Source organism: Pongo pygmaeus, chromosome 2 (genome assembly GCF_028885625.2).
Source record: "Pongo pygmaeus isolate AG05252 chromosome 2, NHGRI_mPonPyg2-v2.0_pri, whole genome shotgun sequence".
Classification (NCBI taxonomy): Eukaryota; Metazoa; Chordata; class Mammalia; order Primates; family Hominidae; genus Pongo; species Pongo pygmaeus.
In genome coordinates, this window is record NC_085930.1 from 142,129,642 (window position 1) to 142,152,723 (window position 23,082).

The window sequence follows — 23,082 nt, forward strand, 5'->3', positions numbered from 1 at the left end:
AATGTGAATTCTGCTTCTCAGTCATCTTATATTTGTTCTGTACCTCTAATTATTTTCTGCCTTATGTGTTTGCTATTGTTTAGTGTTATACTTCTCTCCTCAGCTAGCTTGCTTAGTCTATTCTGTTAACAAACATTTATTGAGCACCCATGTGCCAGGCACTGAACTGGGTGCTAAGGAGGCAGAGATGAGAGACTGTCCCTGATCCAAGGACGCACAAATCAGGATGGAGAAAGGCAGGAAAAGATCAGAATAACATGCAGCATGACAGCTGCAGAGATTGATATACCACAGTGGGTATGGGGAGTACTGAGGATACCTAGCACAGCCTGAGCCAGGTTTTGAAGGATGGATAGGAGTTTACCAGACAAAGGAAAGTAGGAGGCAGTCTGCCGTGACATGCAGAGATAGCAGCAGGAGTCAAGGTCTGGAAGCTAGAAAGGCCTGAGTCTGTTCAGAAAAATAACTCAGTTCGTGGTTGGGGAGTGAGGGAAAAATAAAACTAGACTGAAGAGCAAGGTCCAAATTGTGCCCCAGGCTACAGACTTCATAGGACAAGGGGACAAGGGAAAGTTCATTCCAGAGCACAACTTCAAATAAAACATGAGTTCAAAACATGAGTTCCAATCTGCATCTGAGTAAGTTCATTCCAGTAGAAAGGGGGAGGGTGAGAGGTTAGAAAGCAGAGACAGACAGAGAGAGAGAGAGAAAGAGAGAGAGAAAGCAATGTCACAGAGGGTGTATAAGTCCATTTTCATACTGCTATGAAGAAATACCTGAGACTGGATAATTCATAAAGAAAAGAGGTTTAATGAACCCACAGATCCCCATGGCTGGGGAGGCCTCACAATCATGGCAGAAGGCAAATGAGGAGCAAAGGCACATCTTACATGGTGGCAGGCAAGAGACCATGTGCAGGGAAACTTCCCTTTATAAAGCCATCAGATCGCGTGAGACTTACTATCTTACTATCATGAGAATAGCATGGGAAAACCTACCCCCATGATTCAATTACCTCCCACCAGGTCCCTCCCACAACACGTGGGGATTATGGGAGCTACAATTCAAGATGAGATTTGGGTGGGGATACAGCCAACCATATCAGCAGGAGATACTGGCTGTCTAAATAGAGCCCCCTCAGAATCACTGTATCTGGATGTGCCTGGGGCTCAAAATTCGATTTTGTTGGGGCATCTGGAGAAAATTAAGCCCTAAAGGGTTGTCTCACAACAAACTCATCTGACATAAACACCAAGGACTGTGTTATAAATGGTAGGGGTTAAACCCTATATTTGGTAGGGGTTAAACCTCTTTAGTGACCAGCACTGATGCCTACTATCCAAAGCAAGCCCTCGTATTTCTGAGGTTGCTGGAGGTGGAAGTCTAGGTGGGCCCAGAACCAGAACTTGGGGGGACAGAGAGGCTTTCAGGGAAAGAGGAGCCTAAAAAACTTTGTCCTCAGCATGACAGACTTCTAGGGGCCAAGGTGATCCTGTTTGCCCAACAATGGCAAATAAACCCTGGCCAGCAGTTCTAGCTTCTCACTGCATGCTCATCTGGCCCCTCTACAATGACATTCCTTCCTAGCCAGAGCAGAGTCTGATGAAGTCAGGGTTTATTTGCAGTACAGGCTCAGAAGTGTATTGTGGCTTCCAGAGTGAAATCCAACCTTAGCCCTCGGATGTCTCTCATTCACCTTGGACACCCAATGGCTGTGACTGTGCTTGTGAGTGAACTGTCTCAAGAGATGGCTAGACTTCTCCATTACTTGAAGACATTTCCTCTAAATTCACTCTCAGATGCAATCTTTTTTTTTTTTGAGGGAGTTTTGCTCTTGTTGCCCAGGCTAGAGTGCAATGGTGCCATCTCGGCTCACTGCAACCTCCGCCTCCCAGGTTCAAGCAATTCTTCTGCCTCAGCCTTCTGAGTAGCTGGGATTACAGGCATGCCCACGCCGGGCTAATTTTTGTATTTTTAGTAGAGACTGGGTTTTGCCATGTTGGCCACACTGGTCTCGAACCCCTGACCTCAGGTGATCCGTCTGCCTCGGCCTCCCAAAGTGCTGGGATTACACTTTGTAATTCCCTGAGCCACCGGTGTGAGCCCCTGCACTCGGCCTCAGATGCAATCTTAACTCACTGTGCTTGGGCTTCTTAGTTTTTGTCCCCAGGTAACAACTATCAGGTTGGACTTGAACCAAGCTGGATAATGGAGTGGGAATGGATTTGGGCACATCTACTTGGGGAACTGATGGTTTTTGACTTGGGAGATGAGGAAGAGAGAGATGTTTAAGGTGATTCTCAGGTTGGAGCTAGGTAAGAACCTGGCTGTTCCCTGTGGGTAGGCACTGGGTCTTCCCTGCTTGGGTTCTCCAAAAAGAGGCAGCACTACTGCTGGGCTCATTCATTCAACTAATACCTGCTATACCAGACACTGTGCTAGGGATGGAACAACAAACAGGACAGAAAGGCAGTGCCTGACCTCCAGGAGGTTATATTCTAGCAGAAAATACAGATAAAATAATTTAAAAACCGTAAAACTGATAATACAAGCTGTGGTAAGTGTTTTAAAGAAAACTAACAAAGCAGAAAGGGGCAGAGTAAAGGGAAGCACTGCTCGCAGTAAGGCGACCAGAATGAGGGAGCTATTCATGCAAAGAGGAGGGGAAGTGTGGGCCAGGCAGAGGAGTCGGCGAGTGCTAGGGCCTGGAGCAGGAGAGGGACTGATATGGTCCAGAAAGACCAAGACTCACATGGCTGGAGCCTTGGGAGCAATGGAAGAGTAACAAGCATACAGGGCCTTGAAGGCCACTTCAGAAGATCAGGTTTTACTCTAAGTATGAGACACTTCTATAGAGTTGTTTTTGTTTTGTGTGTTGTTTTTGTTCTGAGACAGGCTTTCGCTTTCCCTCTGTCTCTCAGGCTGGAGTGCAGTGGTACAATCATAGCTTACTGCAGCCTCGACCTCCTGGCCTCAAGAGATCCTCCCACATCAGTCTCTCAAGTAGCTGGGACTGTAGGTGCACATCACGACACCTGGATAAATTCTGTTTTTTTGTTTTGTTTTGTTTTTTGGAGAGATAGGGTTTTGCTATGTTGCCCAGGCTGGTCTCAAACTCCCAGGCTCAAGCAATCCACCCACCCTGTCCTCCCAAAGTGCTGGGCTTATAGGCGTGAACCACCACACCTAGCCCCTCTGAAGAGTTTTAATTTAGTTTAATCAGAGTGACATGATATGATTTTAAGAGTTTAAAAAGCCCACTCTGGAAGCAGGATATAGAATGCATTGGACAGAGGGAGGTACAGATCAGGGAGTTGGAAGGATATTACAATGGGACGTCATAATGGGATAGGAGAGCATGATGGTGACTTGCAGTAGGCTGATGTCAAGAGAGGCAGAGAGAAGTAAATGGATTTGAGATACATTGTGGGGGCAGAATTGACTAGACTCAGTGATAAATGAAATGTGGGAGATGACAGAAAGTGAGAGACCAAGATGATCCCTTGGTTTCCGGGTAGACATTGGGGTTGTTTACTGAGATGAAGAAGATCAAGGGGCGGTGGGGAAAGGGAAGATTTGAGGGGAAATTATCTAGATTTTCTTTTTTTTTTTTTTATGGATTTTCACTCTTGTTGCCCAGGCTGGAGTGCAGTGGTGCAATCTCAGCTCACTGCTACCTCCGCCTCCTGGGTTCAAGCGATGATCCTGCCTCAGCCTCCCAAGTAGCTGGAATTACAGGTGCGTGCCACCATGCCCGGCTAATTTTTTGTATTTTTAGTAGAGGCGGGGGTTTCACCATGTTGGCCAGGCTGGTCTCGAACAACTGACCTCAGGTAATCCACCCACCTCAGCCTCCCAAAGTGCTAGGATTCCAGGCGTGAGCCACCGTGCCCAGCTGAAATTATCTAGATTTTCATTTGGGGACATGTTAAGTTTGAGATGTCTGAGAAATAGCCAAGTGAAGACCTCAAAGAGAGGGTAAGTATGCAAGTGTGGAGCTGAGCAGAAAGTTCTGAGATAGACATTTAAATATGAAAGTCATTAGCACATACAATGCCATTTAAATCTGTGGATAGATCAGACCATTTGGTGATTAAAAAAAAGAAGCACCATGACCCAATCCTGAAAAACTTTAACATTTAGAGGTCAGATAAGGAAGAAAAACCTGGTGAAGCAGAGAATAATGAGAATAATGAGAAAGAATGGTCAATGAAGTAGGAGAAAGTCCAGAGAGAGTGGTCATGGACTTCTGTCATGGAAGCCGAGACAGAAAAGTACATCTGTGACAAATGCAACCAGCAGGTCAAGATGAGCACAGAGAAGCATCTGCCGGGCTTGGTAATGCGGTGGCCTTTGCCTTGTTATTAAGAGCAGTATCACTGGGGTGCTAGGGACTGAGAATTATTTCTCATTCCTTTATTGCTAGAAGCAAGTTATGCTGAACATCCATCCTAAACTTGAAAGTCAAATAAATGTGGGAAGGGTTTCCAAGGGAATCTTGCATCTTGCCACTGCACCAGCTGAGTTTAATTTCCCAGGAGCTCAGTCTTACCCACCTCCTCCCCACGCCTGCAGCTCTAGCTGCCAGGATGCCAATATCTTTACTCCAAACAAACCATTAATTGTACCCTTGGACCCAAATGATAACCTTTTTTAAAACGCTGCTTGTCTTTGCCTTTTCTTTAACACAATGATGGTCAAATCTCTCATCCACCACCACCAGCTCATTTATTTTAATAACTACATCCACAGTGAAAACAGGAGTAGTATTATAGAAAGGAATAACGTCCTCTCCATCGTAGTACAAATGACTAGGACTTTTCAAATGACTATGGACAGGAAAAACAAAGGAAAAAAAAAATATATATATATATCAAGCCACTAGATGGAAGTCTTCATTCAACTGCCTGTGCACATTCAGAAAAGTAAAGCAGGATCAGTGCCAGACTGCACAAACCCGTCAAATTCATTCGACATTCATTGAACAACTGCTTTGTACAAAGACAACAATGATGATAACGGCTACCATTCGTGCAGTATTTACTCTGTGCCAGGCAATCTGCTGAGTCACACATACACTGAGTCTCACACACCTTGGCTCATTTAATTCTCCCAGGAGGAAGGGAGTATTATTATCTTCATTTTATGGGGGAGGAAACCAAATCTTAGAATTACTTACTCTAAGCAACTGGCCCATGCTGGTGAATGGAGGAGCCAGGTTCCAGAATAAGAAAACACTGTTGTTGTCTATGAAGTGTTTATACTAAACGTGGTAAGAGAGGGATAAGGTGCCACAGGGGTGGGCTGTGACTCAGATGCAGGAACCAGCCAATGAGGGAGGAAGAGAATCAGCAAAGGCCCCACCATGCTCTCTACAGCTCAGGATGAAATGGAGGGGTCACCCCTGATTGTTTTCCCTCACTCTCCCCACAACTACTGCACCACCAAGAACCAACCGTTCTATCCTCCAAATGCATCTTAAACTAGTCCACCTTTTTCCACCTACCCTATGATCACATCATTCATCAAGGCCACCATCATTAATAAAATGGGCTCCCTGGACCACTGCAAGAGCCTCCCAACTGGTTCTTTGGCATCTTCTCCTGCCTCCTCCAATCCTCTCTTCCCACAGTAGCCAGAGGGTCCACTTAGTGCACAGATCACCTCTGTACCCTGCTCAAGCCCTTTCAAAGGCTTCCCAGTAAATCTCCTTTCCATTGTGTCCAAGGCCTTCCCTCTATGATCTGGTCTTGTCTACCTTTTTAACCTCATCTCCTACAATAGCTGCTGGTTTCTCAACAAACAGGACACAGCCTGGCATAAACAGTAATTATGTGCTGAAGAAATTAAGGCAAGAACGAATGAGTGAATAAATAGAAAAGTTTCATGGAGAAGCCGTGTTTGAAATGAGCATTATACTGGAGCAGGCTTTCTCAGACAGTGAGGGCTGGGAGTGGGGAGGTAGTGAAACAAGTTGCTCTCAATGGAGGCAGCAGGTACAAAGGCACAGAGGGATTCCAGGTGCAGGAGGGAGGCAGCCAGAGCAGGCCTGGGGGCAGGGCCATGTGAAACCAGGGTTCTCAAGGTTGAGTATGCATCGTAAGCCCCTGGAAAGCTTGCTGAGACACAAATTGTTGGGACCCACCTGCAGAGATTCTGATAGGTCCATCTGAAACAGGGGCTGAAATGTGCATTTCTCACAAGTTCCCAGGTGATGCTGCTGCCACTGGTCCAGGACCCACACTTTGAGGACCACTCGTACAAAGTACAGTTGGTCCTTCACATCCATGTGTTCCACATCCATGGATTCAACCAACTGTGGATCAAAATATTTTTAAAAAAATAGATGAATGCATTTATACTGAACATGTGGGCTTTTTTCTTGTCATTATTTTCTAAATAATACAATAAATAACAACTATGTACATAGCACTTCCATTGTATTGGGTATCATAAGTAATCTTGAGATGATTTAAAGTATATGGAAGGATGTGTGTGTAGGTTATATGCAAATACTACATCATTTTATATAAGGGACTTGAGCATCCGTGGGGGACTGGAACCAAGACCCCACAGAAACCAAAGGACAACTGTACATACATATGTGTTTTCTATAAGCTTTAATTTTGGAGGGTAGGAATTGTTCCTTAAAAGAAGGATATAAATCAGTATTTTAAGCCAATATTAGTCCTTTGATACTTAAATGTGAATGAGTTGCAAGTTCTTTATCAACCAGAAGGAGAACTCCAGGCACCAGAGGTGAGAGACAGGAGTGATTAAGAACTGGGAAAGGGAGAGACCCTAGTCTGCCTGCTCCCCAGTGTGCCAGACCAAGCTGGAACAGAAAAGATTAGCTTTGCTAGTGGGGAATTCAATGAAAACAGCAGGGTTTGGTGGCCTACACCTGTAACCCCAGGACTCTGGGAGGCCAAGATGGGTGGATCATTTGAGGTCAGGAGTTCGAGACCAGCCTGGCCAACATGGTGAAACCCCGTCTCTATTAAAAATACAAAAATTAGCCGGGCGCAGTGGCACATGCCTGTAATCCCAGCTACTCAGGAGGCTGAGGCACGAGAATATCTTGAATCTGGGAGGCAGAGGTTGCAGTGAGCAGATATTGCACCACTGCACTCCAGCCTGGGCAACAAAGAAAGACTCTGTCTCAAAGGAAAAAAAAAAAAGAAATTCAATGAAATGAAACAAAATAAGACAGCCACACTGGAGCAAGGGGAGAGCACAGTTATTTTCTTCTCCCATAGCTGGGACTTGGCTCCATCCTGCGGGCTCCCCCTATCAGAGCCTTCAGCTCACCATTTATATATATATATACACATATATGAGTTTCTTGGGTTGAAGGGAGGACACCCCCATTCCCTACCTGTGGGAGATCCTAAGAGGCTTGGGGATTCAAGTTTGAAAAACCACTCCTCAAGGCTCCATGAAACCCCTAAACTATATCCACAATGTTTATGTTCATGTGTATGTTTTGGGGGAGACAAAACTCTAGAACCATGCTGCCCAATACGGTAGCCACGGGTGGCCACCATGCTGGACAGTGCAGACACAGAGCATTTCCGCCATCACAGGAAGCTCTGTCAACACTCATCTAGAGCTTTCACCAGCCTTCCAAAGGCATCCATGACCAGAAATTTTAAGAGCTGCTAGGCAAAGCCAGTGAAACTTCATCTAAGGAGCCAGACTCTGCCCTGGAGAGATGAAAGCTTGTCACTGTGACAGAGGCTGTGAACAAGTCAGCCTTTGAATAGTCTTTTTGTGCCAAAAATCCCACTCTAAAAACTCTTAGAAGATATCCAGATTTTATGCTTTATTATTTATATGCCCCCACCCTGACCATTGTCCCAAAGAGAGGGACACCTTAATTCCACAAATATTTGCTGTGAGAAAGGTTCTCTGAGGTCCCCCAGAGCCTCTGTGCCTAACACAAGTCATGGTGGTAAGTGATCTTGACGCTCCCAGTGACCTTGTCTCCTTTGGTGTGTGTGATCGCTCTAGGTGGGCGAGGCAGTCTTGGAAAATGCCCGGCTCATGCTGCAGACAGAAACTATCCAGGCCGGAGCAGATGACTTTAAAGAGAGGTAATGCCTTACAGCAGAGGCAGCAGTCCCTCCACATCCCTAGACTTCTGGGCAGTGTGGATAATGCTATTCTGGAGCCTGCATCATCCACCTTCTACCTCAGGGGAGGCTGGAAGGATAACAGAGCCATGATTATCCAGCTCACACCCCTCCTTGTAGACATAAAGTAGGCCCCAAGGGCTCAAAGATTTTGCCCACTGTCAGTTGGTTTAGAGCACGGTTCTCAAACTCTGGTATGCTCAGAATCACCCAGGGGCCATATAGAAAACAGAGATTGCTGCACCCCACCCTGTTGAATTTCTGATTCAATGGGTCTGGAGAAGGGCCCCAAATTTATATTCCTGACAAGTTCCCAGGGATGCTGATCCTGCTGGTCCTGGGACTCAAATACTTTGAGAACTACTAGCTTACAGTAATGATTCTCAATCCTGGCTGCATATCAGAATTACCTGGGCACTTAAAAATGTCAGTGCAGTGCACAAGCTATAGACTAATTAAATCAGAGTCCCCAGGGGTGGGGTCCAGGCTTCAGCAGTTTTAGAGCTCACCAGGTGACTTAATGTGCATCCAGGCTTGAGAACCATGCTCAGCTACACCCCCCACTCAGTCCCTGAAGGCATCTGGGTTTGCAGCCACTCTCCTGGAGACGGACACTTTTAACATGGGTGCTTTGGAGATAGAAACCACATTTCTTATTTTAGGGTCCCCACCCTGGTGCTTAGCAAGTTGTCAGTAATGTTTGTTAAAGGATCCTTGGTTGAAAAGGAGAACAATCAGGATAGCGATGAAGATGCCGGATCCCCTAACCTGGATCTGAACTCCTGAGTTTTCCCTGGAGCTCTGTGTTGCAACACTCCCATGAGGCCAGTAGCCCGTGAAGCCAGGTTATCAGAAGTTGGCTGCAATTGCCTTCATTTTAATAAATCAATGTGTGACAATTGCACTAACAGTGCCCTCAAATCTATTGAAACAGTGACTTTTACCATTCATTGTCTAACTATCACATAATTGGCCTGTTGGTAACATTTATAATCTGATTCTTTTTCTTTTGGGCTACTCAGTTATGCTGATTAAGTTCCTTTATCTGCAGATATGAAAATGAGCTGCCATTTCGAAAGGCGGCAGAAGAGGAAATTAACTCTCTGTATAAAGTCATTGATGAAGCTAATTTGACTAAAATGGACCTGGAGAGTCAAATAGAAAGTCTGAAAGAAGAACTTGGCTCTCTATCAAGAAACTATGAAGAGGTAGGAGGGGACTGGGGTTGCTGGGTTGGCCACAAGACCAGAAGTGCACATCTGTCTGCCTGTGCTTCAGAACAAGGCCACAGTAGCTCATCTCTAACTCTCCACATTGCGTGCCCAGGACTGCAGGGAACATACCTGTAAAATACTTTCAGATCCTTGTAGTGGGTCAGGTTACCCCAGCAGTCTCAAATTCAAATAGCTTCAGGAACCAGTGTGGTACAGAAACAGGGGAAGGCAGCCAGTTTGGCACTAGCAAATGAGGGAACTTGTGTTCAATTAGAGGGATCAACCACTCCTCAATGCATTCTATGTCAGGTTTTTTTTTCAACATTGTATTATACAAACAAAATAACTCTGAGGGTAGATCCAAGCTGTGGTTGACATCTACTCATTAACAAAATTGGGTCAGATTATTGAGTGACAGAACTGAAGAGGACCTCCAACAGTTATGGGGTCTAGTTCCCCGCGAGACTTCAGCAATTCTAAACCACCTCACACATATTACTGTCTGATCCAAGATTTAGGCTGCTTCAAGTTGAAAGAGTCAAAACACACTTAACGATGCTTACATTGGGAAGTTCTTTCTTGAGACCAACTTAAGCTAACCAGCAAATGTAAGCCCATTTCTTCTTGTTCTTAGCTCAGTGATTTAAGATTACTCTCCAACAGTAACCCTTTAGAGATGCCAAAGTTATCTTTTAAATCTCTTTCAGCCTTGTCTGGCTTTATGCCTAAATTCCCTTTGCTGTTGTTGCTTACTTTGTTTTTTATTTATTTATTTATTTATTTTGATTTCTACTTTGGGCCTGAGCTTGTGGAGACCAACCTAAGAAATGCATCCTTGGTGCTAGGCATGGTGGTTCAAGCCTGTAATCCCAGCACTTTGAGAGGCCAAGGCAGGGGATCACTTGAGCCCAGGAGTTCAAGACCAGCCTGGGCAACATGGTGAAACCCTGTCTCCACTAAAAACACAAAAATTAGCCGGGCATGGTGGTGTCGTGCCTGTAGTCTCAGCTACTCAGGAGACTGAGGTGGGAGGATTGTTTGAGCCCAAGAGGTGGAGGCTGCAATGAGCTGAGATCATGTCACTGCACTCCAGCCTGGGTGACAGAGTGAGATCATGTCACTGCACTCCAGCCTGGGTGACAGAGTGAGACCCTGTCAAAAAAAAGAAGGAAGGAAGGAAGGAAGGAGAGAGAGAGAGAGAGAGAGAGAGGAAGACAGAAAGAAGAAAGAAAGAAAGAAAGGGAAAGAGAGAGAAAGAGAAAGAAAGAAAAGAAAGAAAGAGAAAGAAAGAAAGAAAGAGAAAAAGAAAGAAAGAAAAAGAAAGAAAGGAAAGAAAGAGAAAGAAAGAAAGAAGGGAGGAGGGAGGGAAGAAGAAAGAAAGAAAGAGAAGGAAAGGAAGGAAGGAAGGGAGGGAGGGAGGGAGGGATGGAGGGAGAAATGCATCCTTGGGAAAAGAGAAATTACACTTATGCTGGGAAGAAGGTCAGGGACTTTCTCAGTCTCTGTGAAGCCTGTGTCTGGCAGTTGTGGAATGAGAAAAGAATTGCCCACAGAGGTGGTTTTCTGCTGGCTAGGATTCTGTGCCATTTATTTCTCCCTGTAACTCATCTAAGATGTATATTGTTGTTTTCAGGATGTGAAGGTGCTGCACAAACAGTTGGCAGGGTGTGAGCTGGAACAAATGGATGTTCCCATTGGCACTGGTCTGGACGACATCCTTGAGACGATCAGAATTCAGTGGGAGAGAGATGTTGAAAAGAACCGGGTGGAGGCAGGAGCCCTGCTCCAAGCTAAGGTGAGAGGCAGGACCAGCATCCTCCACTCTGCCCTATGCAGAAGGAGGCCACGCTGAGCTGAAAACTAGTCAATGTGCAGACAAAGAAATAACAACGGTTTAGTAACAAGTTCAACCTCATTAGAAACAGAAGAAATGAAAATTAAAATAATAGCTTTTTGTTTACCTATCTAAAAGTAGAAAATGTTTAAAATGGTAATAATGCTGGCAAGTATGTGGAGAAGTAGGTTCTCTACCGTATTACTGAAGAGCACAAACTAGTGCACTGCCTTTGAATAAGAAATTTAGTAATATGTACCAAGAGTGTTAAAATGCCTCTAGCTACCAACTGAATAATCGGAATGCAATCCTGAAAGAATAATTGAGGCCGGGCATGGTGGCTCACGCCTGTAATCTCAGCATTTTGGGAGGCCAAGGCGGGCGGATCATGAGGTCAGGAGATCGAGACCATCCTGGCTAACACGGTGAAACCCTGTCTCTACTAAAAATACAAAAAACTAGCTGGGCTCAGTGGCGGGTGCCTGTAATCCCCACTACTCAGGAGGCTGAGGCAGGAGAATGGTGTGAACCTGGGAGGCGGAGCTTGCAGTGAGCCAAGATTGGGCCACTGCACTGCAGCCTGGGTGACAGAGCAAGACTCCGTCTCAAAAAAAAAAAAAAAAAAAAGAATAATTGAAAAAACAAATCATCTATGTCCAAATATACTCACTGAAGCATTATAAGAGTGAAAAAAACATACACATTTACTAGTAGAAGAAAATCTAAGCCACAACCTACCTATGTGCAGTAAAATATCAGGCAGTTATTAGAATTAATGTTTATGAAGCATTTATAAAATAGGAATGTGCTCATAATATAAGGTAAAATGAGGAGAAAATGAGAATACAGAATGGTATATGCCAGAAGCCAAAAAATATTTTCTGTAAAGGACCAGACAGTAAATATTCCAGTCTTCTTGGGCCAGATGGCCTCTGTTGCAACTCCTCAGCACTGCCACTGCAGTGTGAAAGCAGCTGTAGCCAATAGGTAGCAAATGAGCATAGCTGTGTTCCAATAAAACTTTATTTACAAAAATAAGCGGTGAGATGGATTTGGCCTGTGGACTGCAGTTTGCCACTTCCTGGTATATACAGTAGGGTAAAGCATTCAAACAAAGAAACAAAGCACTGAGAAAAAATTTTAGAAAGAAAAGACTAAAATGGGATTAGCAGTAGTTGCCTTTGAGTAATGGATCAGTCTGACACTTTTAGATGTTTTTTCTTTTTTGTTTTTGAGTACTTCTCAAGTTTTTGTTAAATAGTATACATTATATTCATGGAAGAAAAACAACTTTTATTAAACCTCATAAATAATACAGGAATTAACCAGAAAATAGGATGCATAGGGTTTGTTCTTCCCTTCTCCATCTCCCACCCATTTCTGACTTTGTAATCTTGAGACAGAGGATGAAAAGTGAAGAGGAAGGAAAATGTGGAAAAGTAGAGAAAATAAGGTAGATGTCTGAGCTAAGGCAAAAGGCTGTTTCTGAGCTCTTGGTTACTGTTTAGTGGTTCTTGATCCTGGATACGCAGCAGAATTATTTCAGAGCATTTTCAAAAATCGCCATCCCAGACCAATTAAATCAGAAGGAGGAGAGGGACTTTGTGATTTTTAAAGCTCTCTGGATGATTCTAATATGCAGCCAGATTTGAGAACCATAAGAATTATAAAAAGCTATGAAAAGAAAAATAGGAGAGCCTTTTCTGTCCTTTCTCCCACCATACTCCCTCTATCCCCCAAGTATCAACAGGAACCTTCCCAGCAGGGTCTTCATCAATTCTGGATCCCCCAAATGTTCTCCAGCCTAGAAAACATCCTTTCACTCACCCATTTCTCCAACCCCTACCCCGTTTCAATAGCTTCCTTTCTTTCTAACCACCAATCCTTGAGCCAGGTCACTACAAACCCTTTTTTATGGCAAATAGCACCTAGTTATCGAAAAAACGACTTCCCCTCACCCCACCCAAACTGATGAGAAGTGGAGCAACACAGAGGTAAAGTGAAGCCATAGATTTGAGTTTGGTCCATTGCCTTTTTTAACAGACTCATGACAGATAACAGATAATTAATGGTCCTAGAGACCATCTGATCCCATTCCCTAATTTTAGGGGTGAGGAAACTGAGACCCAGAGAGTGCAGTTGCCTTCCCAAGATCACACAGCTGGTTGAGAGCTCCATAGTTCAGCTCTCCTGTTCTTGGTCCAGAGACCTTTTCTCTGCATTGGGCTGCATCGTTTCTCCCCTGGCTCTGCTTCTAAAGCTAAACCTCAGAGGCCCAGCAGTTTGCAAACTTTGCTTCTGTCCCAGCCCTCCTGGGGTGTGCATCACACTGTGGTGACTGTTTCTTTGGGAAAGGACAGACCATTATAACTATCAGAAATAAATCCTTCATAGTTTGAAAAAGAAAAAAAAAAAGGTCATTGTTGTCTCCTCCTCACCCCTTGGAGAATCATCACTAGCCCAACAGTAACTCAAACATTAATTCTGAACAGATTCATTAGTGTTTTTTTAATAAAGTAATCTGAAAGCTACATCTCAGAGAAAACAGACAGTATTTGTTTTAGCTTGGCCAATGCTGCCTGGGCCTCTTGCAGAGAGGCAGAGCTCAGAAAATATTTGCAGAATGAGTGAATTCCTCTGATCATCAACAGAGATCTGAACTGACAGCCAGAATTCCTCCAATAAATAGTTTTGTCAGTTGCAGTTGTGCCCTCAGGGGCTGACATTTGCCCATCCTGAGCATCTCCTGTCGGTTTCTTGGCGGCAAAGCATAAATGTGAAATGGCTTAGCACACACAGCTTTCAAAAGCTTTTATAAAGAAAATGCAAGCATGCATTTAATTACCTTTCGGACCACAGAGGCTGAAAATTAATTAACATGATTAATTTATATCTTAGTTTAGGTTCCTTCAGAAGCAGATCCTGAAACAAATATTGGAGTTAAGGTAGTTTACCTGGAACTTGGGGAGTTAAAAACCAACAAAATACCAGTAGAGGAGAAGCAAAGGAGGGAACCAACAAAGAATGCATAATCAAACCAGTTACCACTGTGGGAGACTGACGTGTAAACCAAGAAGAATTGTGAGAAATGGTATAGAATACAGGAGAGGGGAAAGGCGAGGGAGCTGAGATGTTAATACCATCTCCCAACAGTCTTCTGCCATCTGCTATCAGAGTGGCCTTCCAAAGACTTCAGAGAAACTCTCAGGCAAAAAGATGCAGGGGGAACAGGAGAGCACTAAACTGCGAAAGCCTAAGGGATAAAGGCGGTACCATCAGCATCTGCTAGAACTTATCTGCAATTCTGTTTATTTTTTCAGTCATTAAAACCTTAATAAAATAGGGACATAAAAAAATTTGTTAAGAGTTTCTGGCTAAGGTCAGTGCAGTAATCATATTCTTTCCAGCCATGGTGTTATGAATGTCAGGAACTTCAAGGTCCAGTTTTTGGAGCTTCTGAAGTTGTATGATTCAGTGATGACAGGATCAGATTGGTCCAGAGAATTTCTGGAGGGTCTTAAAGTCTAGCTCTTCCTCGTCTATTTGTTGTGGTTACCTAATGCAGGGTATTCAGGGATGCTTCAGGAACCTCAGACAACATGTCACACCGCACTCTAGACCTCCTAGTTAGTCATGTAAAACAAAACAACTTTTTTTTTTTTAAGTTGGGCATTGTGGCATGTGCCTGTAGTCCTAGCTATTCAGGAGGCTGAGGCAGGAGGATTACTTGAGGCCAAGAGTTCAAAGGAGAAGTACACTATGATCATGCCTATGAATAGGCACTCTACTTCAGCCTGGGCAACATGGTGAGACCCCATCTCTTTTTTAAAAAATCCTTTTTGTCCCCTATGCTCTTACAAAATGCTTCTGACACCAAATATGTAGGTTTGTTCCACACCAAGCAGCTCTCCAAACACCAGCTGAGTGTCCTATAATTCAATTCAATCCTGACACTACATGCCTGGAGTAGCATCAGATCCCACAGGTTAAGGGCTCAGTCCCATAAGACAGCCCTCACTTCAGGTGACAAGTCTGGCCCTCCCATACTTTGGTTGAACTGGCTATAAATTAGGGGTTCCCACAACCTCCTCTGCAGAGGGATAAGTGGATAGTTTGCTAGAACAGTGCCCAGAACTCAGGGAAACACTTTACATATTTTTGCCAGCTTATTATAAAGGATACAATTCAGGAGCACCCAAATGGAGGAGATGCTTAAGGCAATGTATGTAAGAAGGGGCACAGAGCCCCCAACTCCAAATTTTTGACTCTATTATAATAACACTTGGCTTAAAATGCAAACATGTCATACAGCTATACAAAAATATTCTTTCTTTTATCCTTATTCTATAAGCTTGTTTTCTATTTTTAAGAGGGTTTTTTTAACCTTTTAAAATTTTTTTGTTAAAAACTAAGACACATACATACACATTAGCCTAGGCCTACACGGGGTCAGGATCGTCAATATCACTGTCTTCCACCTCCACATCTTGTCCCACTGAAAGGTCTTCAGGGGCAGCGACATGCATGGAGCTTTCAGCTCCTGTAACAACAATGCCTTCTTCTGGAATTCCTCCCGAAGGACCTACCTGAGGCTGTTTTACAGTTAACTATTTTTCTTTTTTAATAAATAGGAGTACGCTACTGATAAAAAGTATAGATATAGTAAATACATAAACCAGTAACATTTACTATTATTAGCAAGTGTTATGCACTGCACATAATTGTATGTGCTAGACTTTTCTATGACTGGCAGTGCAATAGGTTTGTTTACACTGCATCATCACAGGGTCTCACAAAACTGCAGTCAAGGTACCCACCAGGATACCTTGGTTCTCATCTTCAGAGTTTATTCGGGTTCTTGGCACGGTTCAATTCCTTGCAGATGTAGGCTTGATGTCCTCAATTCCTAGAGGCCAGTCCTCCTCAGAGGCCATTTACAACATGGCTGTTTCCTCCTTCAGGGCCAACAGAAAAGCATTACCATTTTAAGCCTTTAATCTGATGAAGTCAGGCCCACTCAGATACTCCTCTTTTGATCAGCTCAAATTTAACTGATTTGGAACCATAATTACATGTCAAAATCTCTTCATCCTTGTCATCTAACATCATTTAATCACCGGACATAACACCAGAGAGCGGAGATGAGGGAGGCCATCTTAGAATTCTGCCTACCGGGCCCGTCAGTGTTGAGCAGAGAACTAAAACTGTGCCTCTCCCCAAACCCCCACCATCTCACCTCCTCTGCCAGGCAAACAGCTCTGCCCTCAGCCCACCTCCTCTAGGGGAGCACAGGTCCCATCTTTCTTGTTCAGTTTCTCAGCCGGGACACTGAGACGCCTTTGTTCCCTCACCCTAAGCCTGGTCTGAAGTCTGCCTCCTGCAATGCAAGCTCTGTTTTGCCTTCTTAGCCTTCATCCTGAGATGCTCCTTCTATTCAATTTCCATTTGCCCAAAGCTGACTCCACACTCTCATTCCCAGAGGCCTCATTTCTCCATCGCTTGCCTGCTGCAACTGGATGATGTATACGATACCCCAAGGCTTAATCAATCACCAGCACAAGCTGGTGGTTGCCCAGATGTGAGAAAACTCAGTCTGTCTTAAGAGTCCCCAGGGCCAGGAACAAATGGATTGCTCCCATGCTATCTTCTCTAACAGTAGGTCTACACTTGCCTCAGGTCAGTTTGAGGCATCTGCGGTCAGGAACTTTATCTGAGCTGTAACCATCATGCCTTCATGTCACATGTCAGGGTGACAGATTGTGCAAACTATTAAGAATGAAGACAAGTGAATAGATTGAAATGAATTGTGAGGTTTCTGGTTGTTGATAGTCTTAGGGCCAAAAGAAACATTCAAGATCATCTAAAGCAGGGCCATCTAACTGAAATATCGCAATGATGGGCATATTCTATAATCCACGCAGCAATCCGGTATGGTAGCTACTGGCCACAAGGGGTTATACGGGTGCAGTGGCTCATGCCTATAGTCCCAGCACTTTGGGAGGTCAAGGTGGGCAGATCGCTTGAGCCCAGGAGTTCAAGACCAGCCTAAACAACATGACAAAACCCTGTCTTCACAAAAATACAAAAATTAGCCAGGTGTGGTGACATGTGCCTGTAGTCCCATGGGAACTACTTGGGAAGCTGACATGGGAGGATCACCTGAGCCTAGGAGGTCGAGGTTGCAGTGAGCTATGATCACACCACTGCACTCCAGCCTGGAAAACAGAGTGAGACTTTGTCTCAAAAATAAATAAATAAATAAGGCTGAGGAACTAACTTTTAATTATATTTAATTTTTATTTCAGCAGCTACAGATGACTAGTGACTGCTCTATTAGAGGACAGCATAGGTCTAGATTTACCCATGAGGAGAATAGAAACCTTGAATAGCATATCTCCATGTCATCCACACTTACAAACAATAATTTTCCCTGTAAACACAGACATTTTATACAGGCTACTCTGTCTAGACTTTTTCTATTCTTACTTTTACCAACAAGAGTCAATATTTTCTAAGATATATGAAGCTGAATTAAAATGGGCACTGCCACTCTGACTCTAGACTACAAGATGACCTGTTGTGCTATTGCCATGTTAACCACCTGGGAAAGTTTCTTTCCAGGGGAACAGCAAAAGCAGGACGCCTGACAGCATCTGTAATCTAGAGGTTCCTGTGTGCTGATGAGCTGGCTGGACTCCCTGAGGACTCTTCAGTGAAATAAGCCATGGCTGTAGCCCAGTGTACTCAAGGCAAACACTGAACGGGGATCCCGAAGCATCTTCATATCTCCATGTCTCACAGAGAGCTTCACAAAATGGCCCCTGTTTGCTTTTATGTCTTTTTAAATTTACTTTTATTTTGTTTCAACATGTATAATAGACAATACATTCACTTAGTTCAAAATTCAAAACATACAAAAGATATAAAGTGAAAAGTGCTATCCAACCCATATCCTAGCCACCGTTTTTTTCTATGGGGGTCAATCAATGTTATCCTTTTCTTGTATGTCATTTCAGAAACATTTTATCCATATACAAAGAAATACATATATATTTTTTCCTGTCTTTTTACACAAGTAGTATTCAGAACATACTGCTTTATGACTGTATGATATATGCTTTATGACTGCCCACAGGGGGCAGCAAACTCTGGCCCACAAGCCAAATCTGACCTATTGCCTGTTTTTACAAATAAAGTTTTATTGGAACATGACCATCACATTCATTTACATATCATCTATGGCTGCATTTGCACTACACAAGCGGAGTTCAATAGTTGCAACAGAGATCATATGGCCTGCTAAGCCTAAAACATTTACTATCTAGCTAGTCACAGAAAAAGTTGTCAACCTCTGTTCTAGCTAACAGATGCTCCAGAATTTGTTTAGCCTGTTCCCTACTGCTGGGCATTGAGGGTGGCTTCCAATCTTTTGCTGTTACAAGAAATTAGTCACTAACATGGTATACCTCTCATTTCCAAATATAGAAATGTATCTGTTAAATGAACTTATAGACATGGAATTGTTGGCCCCAAAAGTGTGTGCACTGGTAATTTTGATAAATATTGCCAATTGCTCTCTACAAAGATTATAACAATTTACATTTCTTTCAGAAATATTTGAGAGTGTTCATTTCCCCATATCTTCACCAATATTTTGTGATCTTTGCTAATACTATGGGTTAAAATGCATTTCTTACAAATTGCTTTTGTGTGTACTAGCAGATCATATCTTTTGCCCATTTGGGTTACTGTAGTTGTATGCCATAGTAGCATATACCAGTTGGTGTGGCTGCAAAGGAATAGGGAGAATCAAGAATCAGAGTAGATTTTAAAAGGGAAAACCAAAAGACTGTCTCATTGAGGTAGGTACTGCCTACTCTTTGCCTCTTCTTTTCTCTAGTTAAGACAACACACAGGCTGGGTGTGGTGGCTCACTCCTGTAATCCCAGCACTTTGGGAAGCCAAGGCAGGCAGATCACTTGAGGTCAGGAGTTCAATACCAGCCTGGCCAACATGGTGAAACTGCATCTCTACTAAAAATACAAAAAATTAGCCGGGTGTGGTGGCACACACATGTAATCCCAGTTACTGGGGAGGCTGAGGCATGAGAATCACTTGAACCCAGGAGGTGGAGGATTGCAGTGAGCCAAGAACACTCCACTGCACTCCAGCCTGGGCGACAGAGTGAGACTCTGTCTCAAAAAAACAAACAAAAAACAAAAAAAACACAGACACTGTAGAGCGATCTCTCAGGCCCTTATCTTCTTACATTGTGTGTTTAAACTCACAACTGGTTGACTACCAATATCTGAGTAACTACATAGGGGATCACCCAACCTTGCAACCTCTTTCTTACATCTTCTACCAAGGAATCTCCACTCACTCATTCATTCAAAATCCATTTGTCAAGGACAAACCAGGTGCAAGGCCCTGACTTGATGCTATGGTTCCTGAAGTCCCTGACTTCAAAGAACGCTCGTCCCAGACTACCTGATTGTGCTGATCTCAAAGCATATCTTAGATATTTTTAAATAGATCTTTCCCATAAAAAGTGTAAGGACTGGCCAGGCACAGTGGCTTATGCCTGTAAACCTGGTGCTTTGGAATGCTGAGGCAGGAGGATCCCTTGAGGCCAGGAGTTTGAGATCAGCCTGGGCAACATAGCAAGACCCCACCTCTACAAAAAAAATTTTTTTTAATTGGTCAGGTGTAGAAGCATGCAACTGTAGTCCTAGCTACTCAGCAGGCTGAGGCAGGAGAACTGCTTGAACTCAAGAGGTCGAAGCTGTGGTGAGCTATGATCTTACCACTGCACTCCAGCCTGGGCAACAGAGTGAGACCCCGTCTCAAAATAAAATAATAGAAAAATCTATTTTTGTCTTTAGAATTAGACTCATTGCTGAGCCTCTTCAGCCGATTTTATCAAGAGGATGAGCTTACTTATTACCAAGGGGGCAGCAAGGTCACAAAGCCATTTATTCCTCTGTGTTTTGTTTGGCAGCTTCAGCGGAGGCTGGGAATTGGTCCTACACTCAAACAGCAGCTTCAATAGCTGGGCAGTTCTGGTGTAAACTCACAGAGAAACTTGTAGCCTAGCTGGGCCAGCTCCTCTGCCAGTGTTGAAGTTTCACTGAGTGAGGCGTGCACTTCTTTTTAATCCCTGCTGAGGAGAGCCCGTGTCGCTAGTGCAGACTGGATGGCATCCAGCCTTCTCCCAAATAAATCCTACATCTGGCTGAGGAAGGTCGGGAGTGTGTGCTGGCTGTCAAAAGCTATCCTTAGCTAAATAACATATGACACCACATAACTGTAAAATGACTTACAACTGTTATAATAACGATAGCTGATCCTCTTAATGAAAAGGAGATTTGATCTCATTCTATTCCTGGTAGATTCTCCTCTTCTTCCCTAGTCCCTAGCATGTGCCTGACCTACATTGTAAACCTTCGATAAATATTGTTGAGCACATTCTAGGTGTAAAAAGCTATGTTAGGTCTCCAAAAGGGGCAGAGGGGTGAGTAAGAAGTTGTTTCTATAAATAAGGAACCCACAGTCCAGTGTGGACGTTGGCTGGTGTACCTGTGGGAGGCAAGAAATGGGTAGAAAGGCTACTCTTCTACAAGGCAGGATGAAATTTTCCACAAAAGCAGAGCCAGCCAAGCTTTTATGGAGCATCTACCAAGGATTCTAAGCACCCTACAGGTACATTCTCATTTAATCTTCCCAACATGAGATAGGTATTGTGATTTTAGCATTTTATAGAGGAGGAAACTGAAGCACAAAGAGGTTAGGTAATTTGCCCAAAATTACACACTTAGAAAGTGGCAACACTGGGATTCAAATTACACATTCTGACTCCAGAATCCACACTCTTAACTGTTAGTTTGAACTGGACAGACCACATGAATGGGGGGACCTTAATTTGGTTTTTAAAAGATTTTTTTGTAGAAACAGGATTTCAGTATGTTGCCCAGGCTAGTCTTGAACTACTGGCCTCAAGCAATCTTTCTGCTTTGGCCTCCCAAAGTGCTGGGATTGCAGATGTGAGCCACCATGCCCAGCTGATTTCATTTTTAAGAATAAATAAGTGACATCTTGTGGAATGTGAGGTTGGAGAGGCCTTTGTCCTGGGGGGCTAAAAGTTATGCCAGACTTCTGTTGGGAGCTTTTCAAACCAAGGGTCTGTGCCCTCCTTGTGGGATTCTTCTATGACACAAGATAGGGAACCCCTGTATTCCCAAGAGACCATTGTTTACCTTTCTCCATGAACAGCATGATGATATTAGCATAATCTCATGAAATCTGAAAAGTGCTTAAGAGCCAAGGCAGGTAGCTGCATTCTGCAATAGAACAATGCTCATATAAAGCAATTGATCACCAGTTGCAAAAACCAGAGTGCTCGAGTGACTTGCTCAAACCTGCACAGCAACTGCTTAGTGAAAGGCAGAAGACACATGAGGCTGACAGCTCATCTGGATACGTGATCTGCTGAGAATGCACTTGCAATTTCAAAGACCAGGAAGTATCATCATTCTCTCTCCTCACTCTCCCTCCTCCTGAACACTCGCCTTCCCCTCACATTGCAAGGTAGCGTTTCTGTCAGTTCTGGGTCATTGCCAAGGGTGTTTTTAGGAATGGCCATCCTAATCAGCAAAGTGGGTCAGGTTTGGACTTGGAGATGGTTCTTTTCCTCTTTCCCAGTCCTCATTTGTATCTTCAAGAGTCAGGCCCTCAAATACTTAATTATTACTTACTCAGAACACATTGCTTTTCTCTTCTCACATCCTTCATGTGCAAAAACATGCTAATTTAATTTGAAATTTTTGAAATTTGAAAATCTTTATTATGTTTCAAAATGTCGACATGCTCTCCTGCCCCAGAAGTAATTGCACTCCTACGCTGCTGGAGTGCAAACACGGGCGGCTCAGGTCCTGTGCAGTTTCAAAGCCTAGGGATCAACATATTTGAATTTCATCACACACCCTAACAACTGCACTGGGCAACAAAACACAGCCCCACCTTCCTATCCTCAGGGGCTAGATGACACACCTACTATCTGGTCTATGAGAAGAAATCTGGAGGCACAGGGTTGAAATGGAAACAGAAATAGAGTTATAATAACCAGAAAGCACAAATCTAAAAAGCCATTGGATAAAAATGTGTAATACTTTTAGGTGAATTACTTTTAGTAGTGGTTACTTTAGGTGAGTTAAAGCAATTAAGTGGGAAGTATCTCTTGTGGTGAGATGATTTGAGAAGGAACACAGTGACTTTAAAACTTGCAGTGATCAAATTACATTCTTTTGCTCTTTCAATCTTAAACTAGAAGAAAGCCTTTGTTCAGTGCTGGGAGGTCTTTAACACCTCTGTTGTACTTATTTATCTCCCCTTTCCACAAAGAGAAAGCAGGCCTCAGGACTTAGCAGCTTGGCAGTCAATGGTAGCTGGAATTTAATAACAGTGGTTTGTTACAACTTTATTAATTTTTTAGTTATCCTCTACCCACTGCAAGGGATACTGTTTCATTGGTTTCTGTAGCAATCTAGAATTTTGCTTCCATGGACCAGGCATCACCTGGGAGTGCAGATTTCTGAGCTGTACTCAGGATCCCCTGCATCAGAGCCCACATTTTCACAAGATCCTAAGGTGATGCTGATGCGCATTTAACCTACAGTTTCCATTTTAAACTAACCTACAGTTTACAGATAACTAACCTACAGTTTCCATTTTAAACACGTTTATTTGTAAAGAAAGAGTGAATTGGTTTAAATAAAAATAGCATGAATGAGTATTAAGATAGTGTGAAAAACCATGTCAGTGGTCCAAGAACATTTGAGAAACACCTAAATACAGTATTTTTGCTAATGAAACTAAGACATAGTGTTTCAGCCAAGAGACC

General features: G+C 43.5%; 1 protein-coding gene across 1 annotated transcript in view; it reads left to right on the forward strand.

The window, feature by feature from the left end:
- Nucleotides 1-23,082, forward strand: part of BFSP2 (beaded filament structural protein 2) — a 75,005-nt gene that overhangs the window by 39,379 nt on the left and 12,544 nt on the right. The window contains exons 2-4 of the mRNA XM_054482310.2: nucleotides 8,014-8,096; nucleotides 9,187-9,343; nucleotides 10,983-11,144. Of these exons, the coding sequence (XP_054338285.1) occupies nucleotides 8,014-8,096; nucleotides 9,187-9,343; nucleotides 10,983-11,144 (402 nt within the window). The remainder of the gene's footprint in view (nucleotides 1-8,013; nucleotides 8,097-9,186; nucleotides 9,344-10,982; nucleotides 11,145-23,082) is intronic.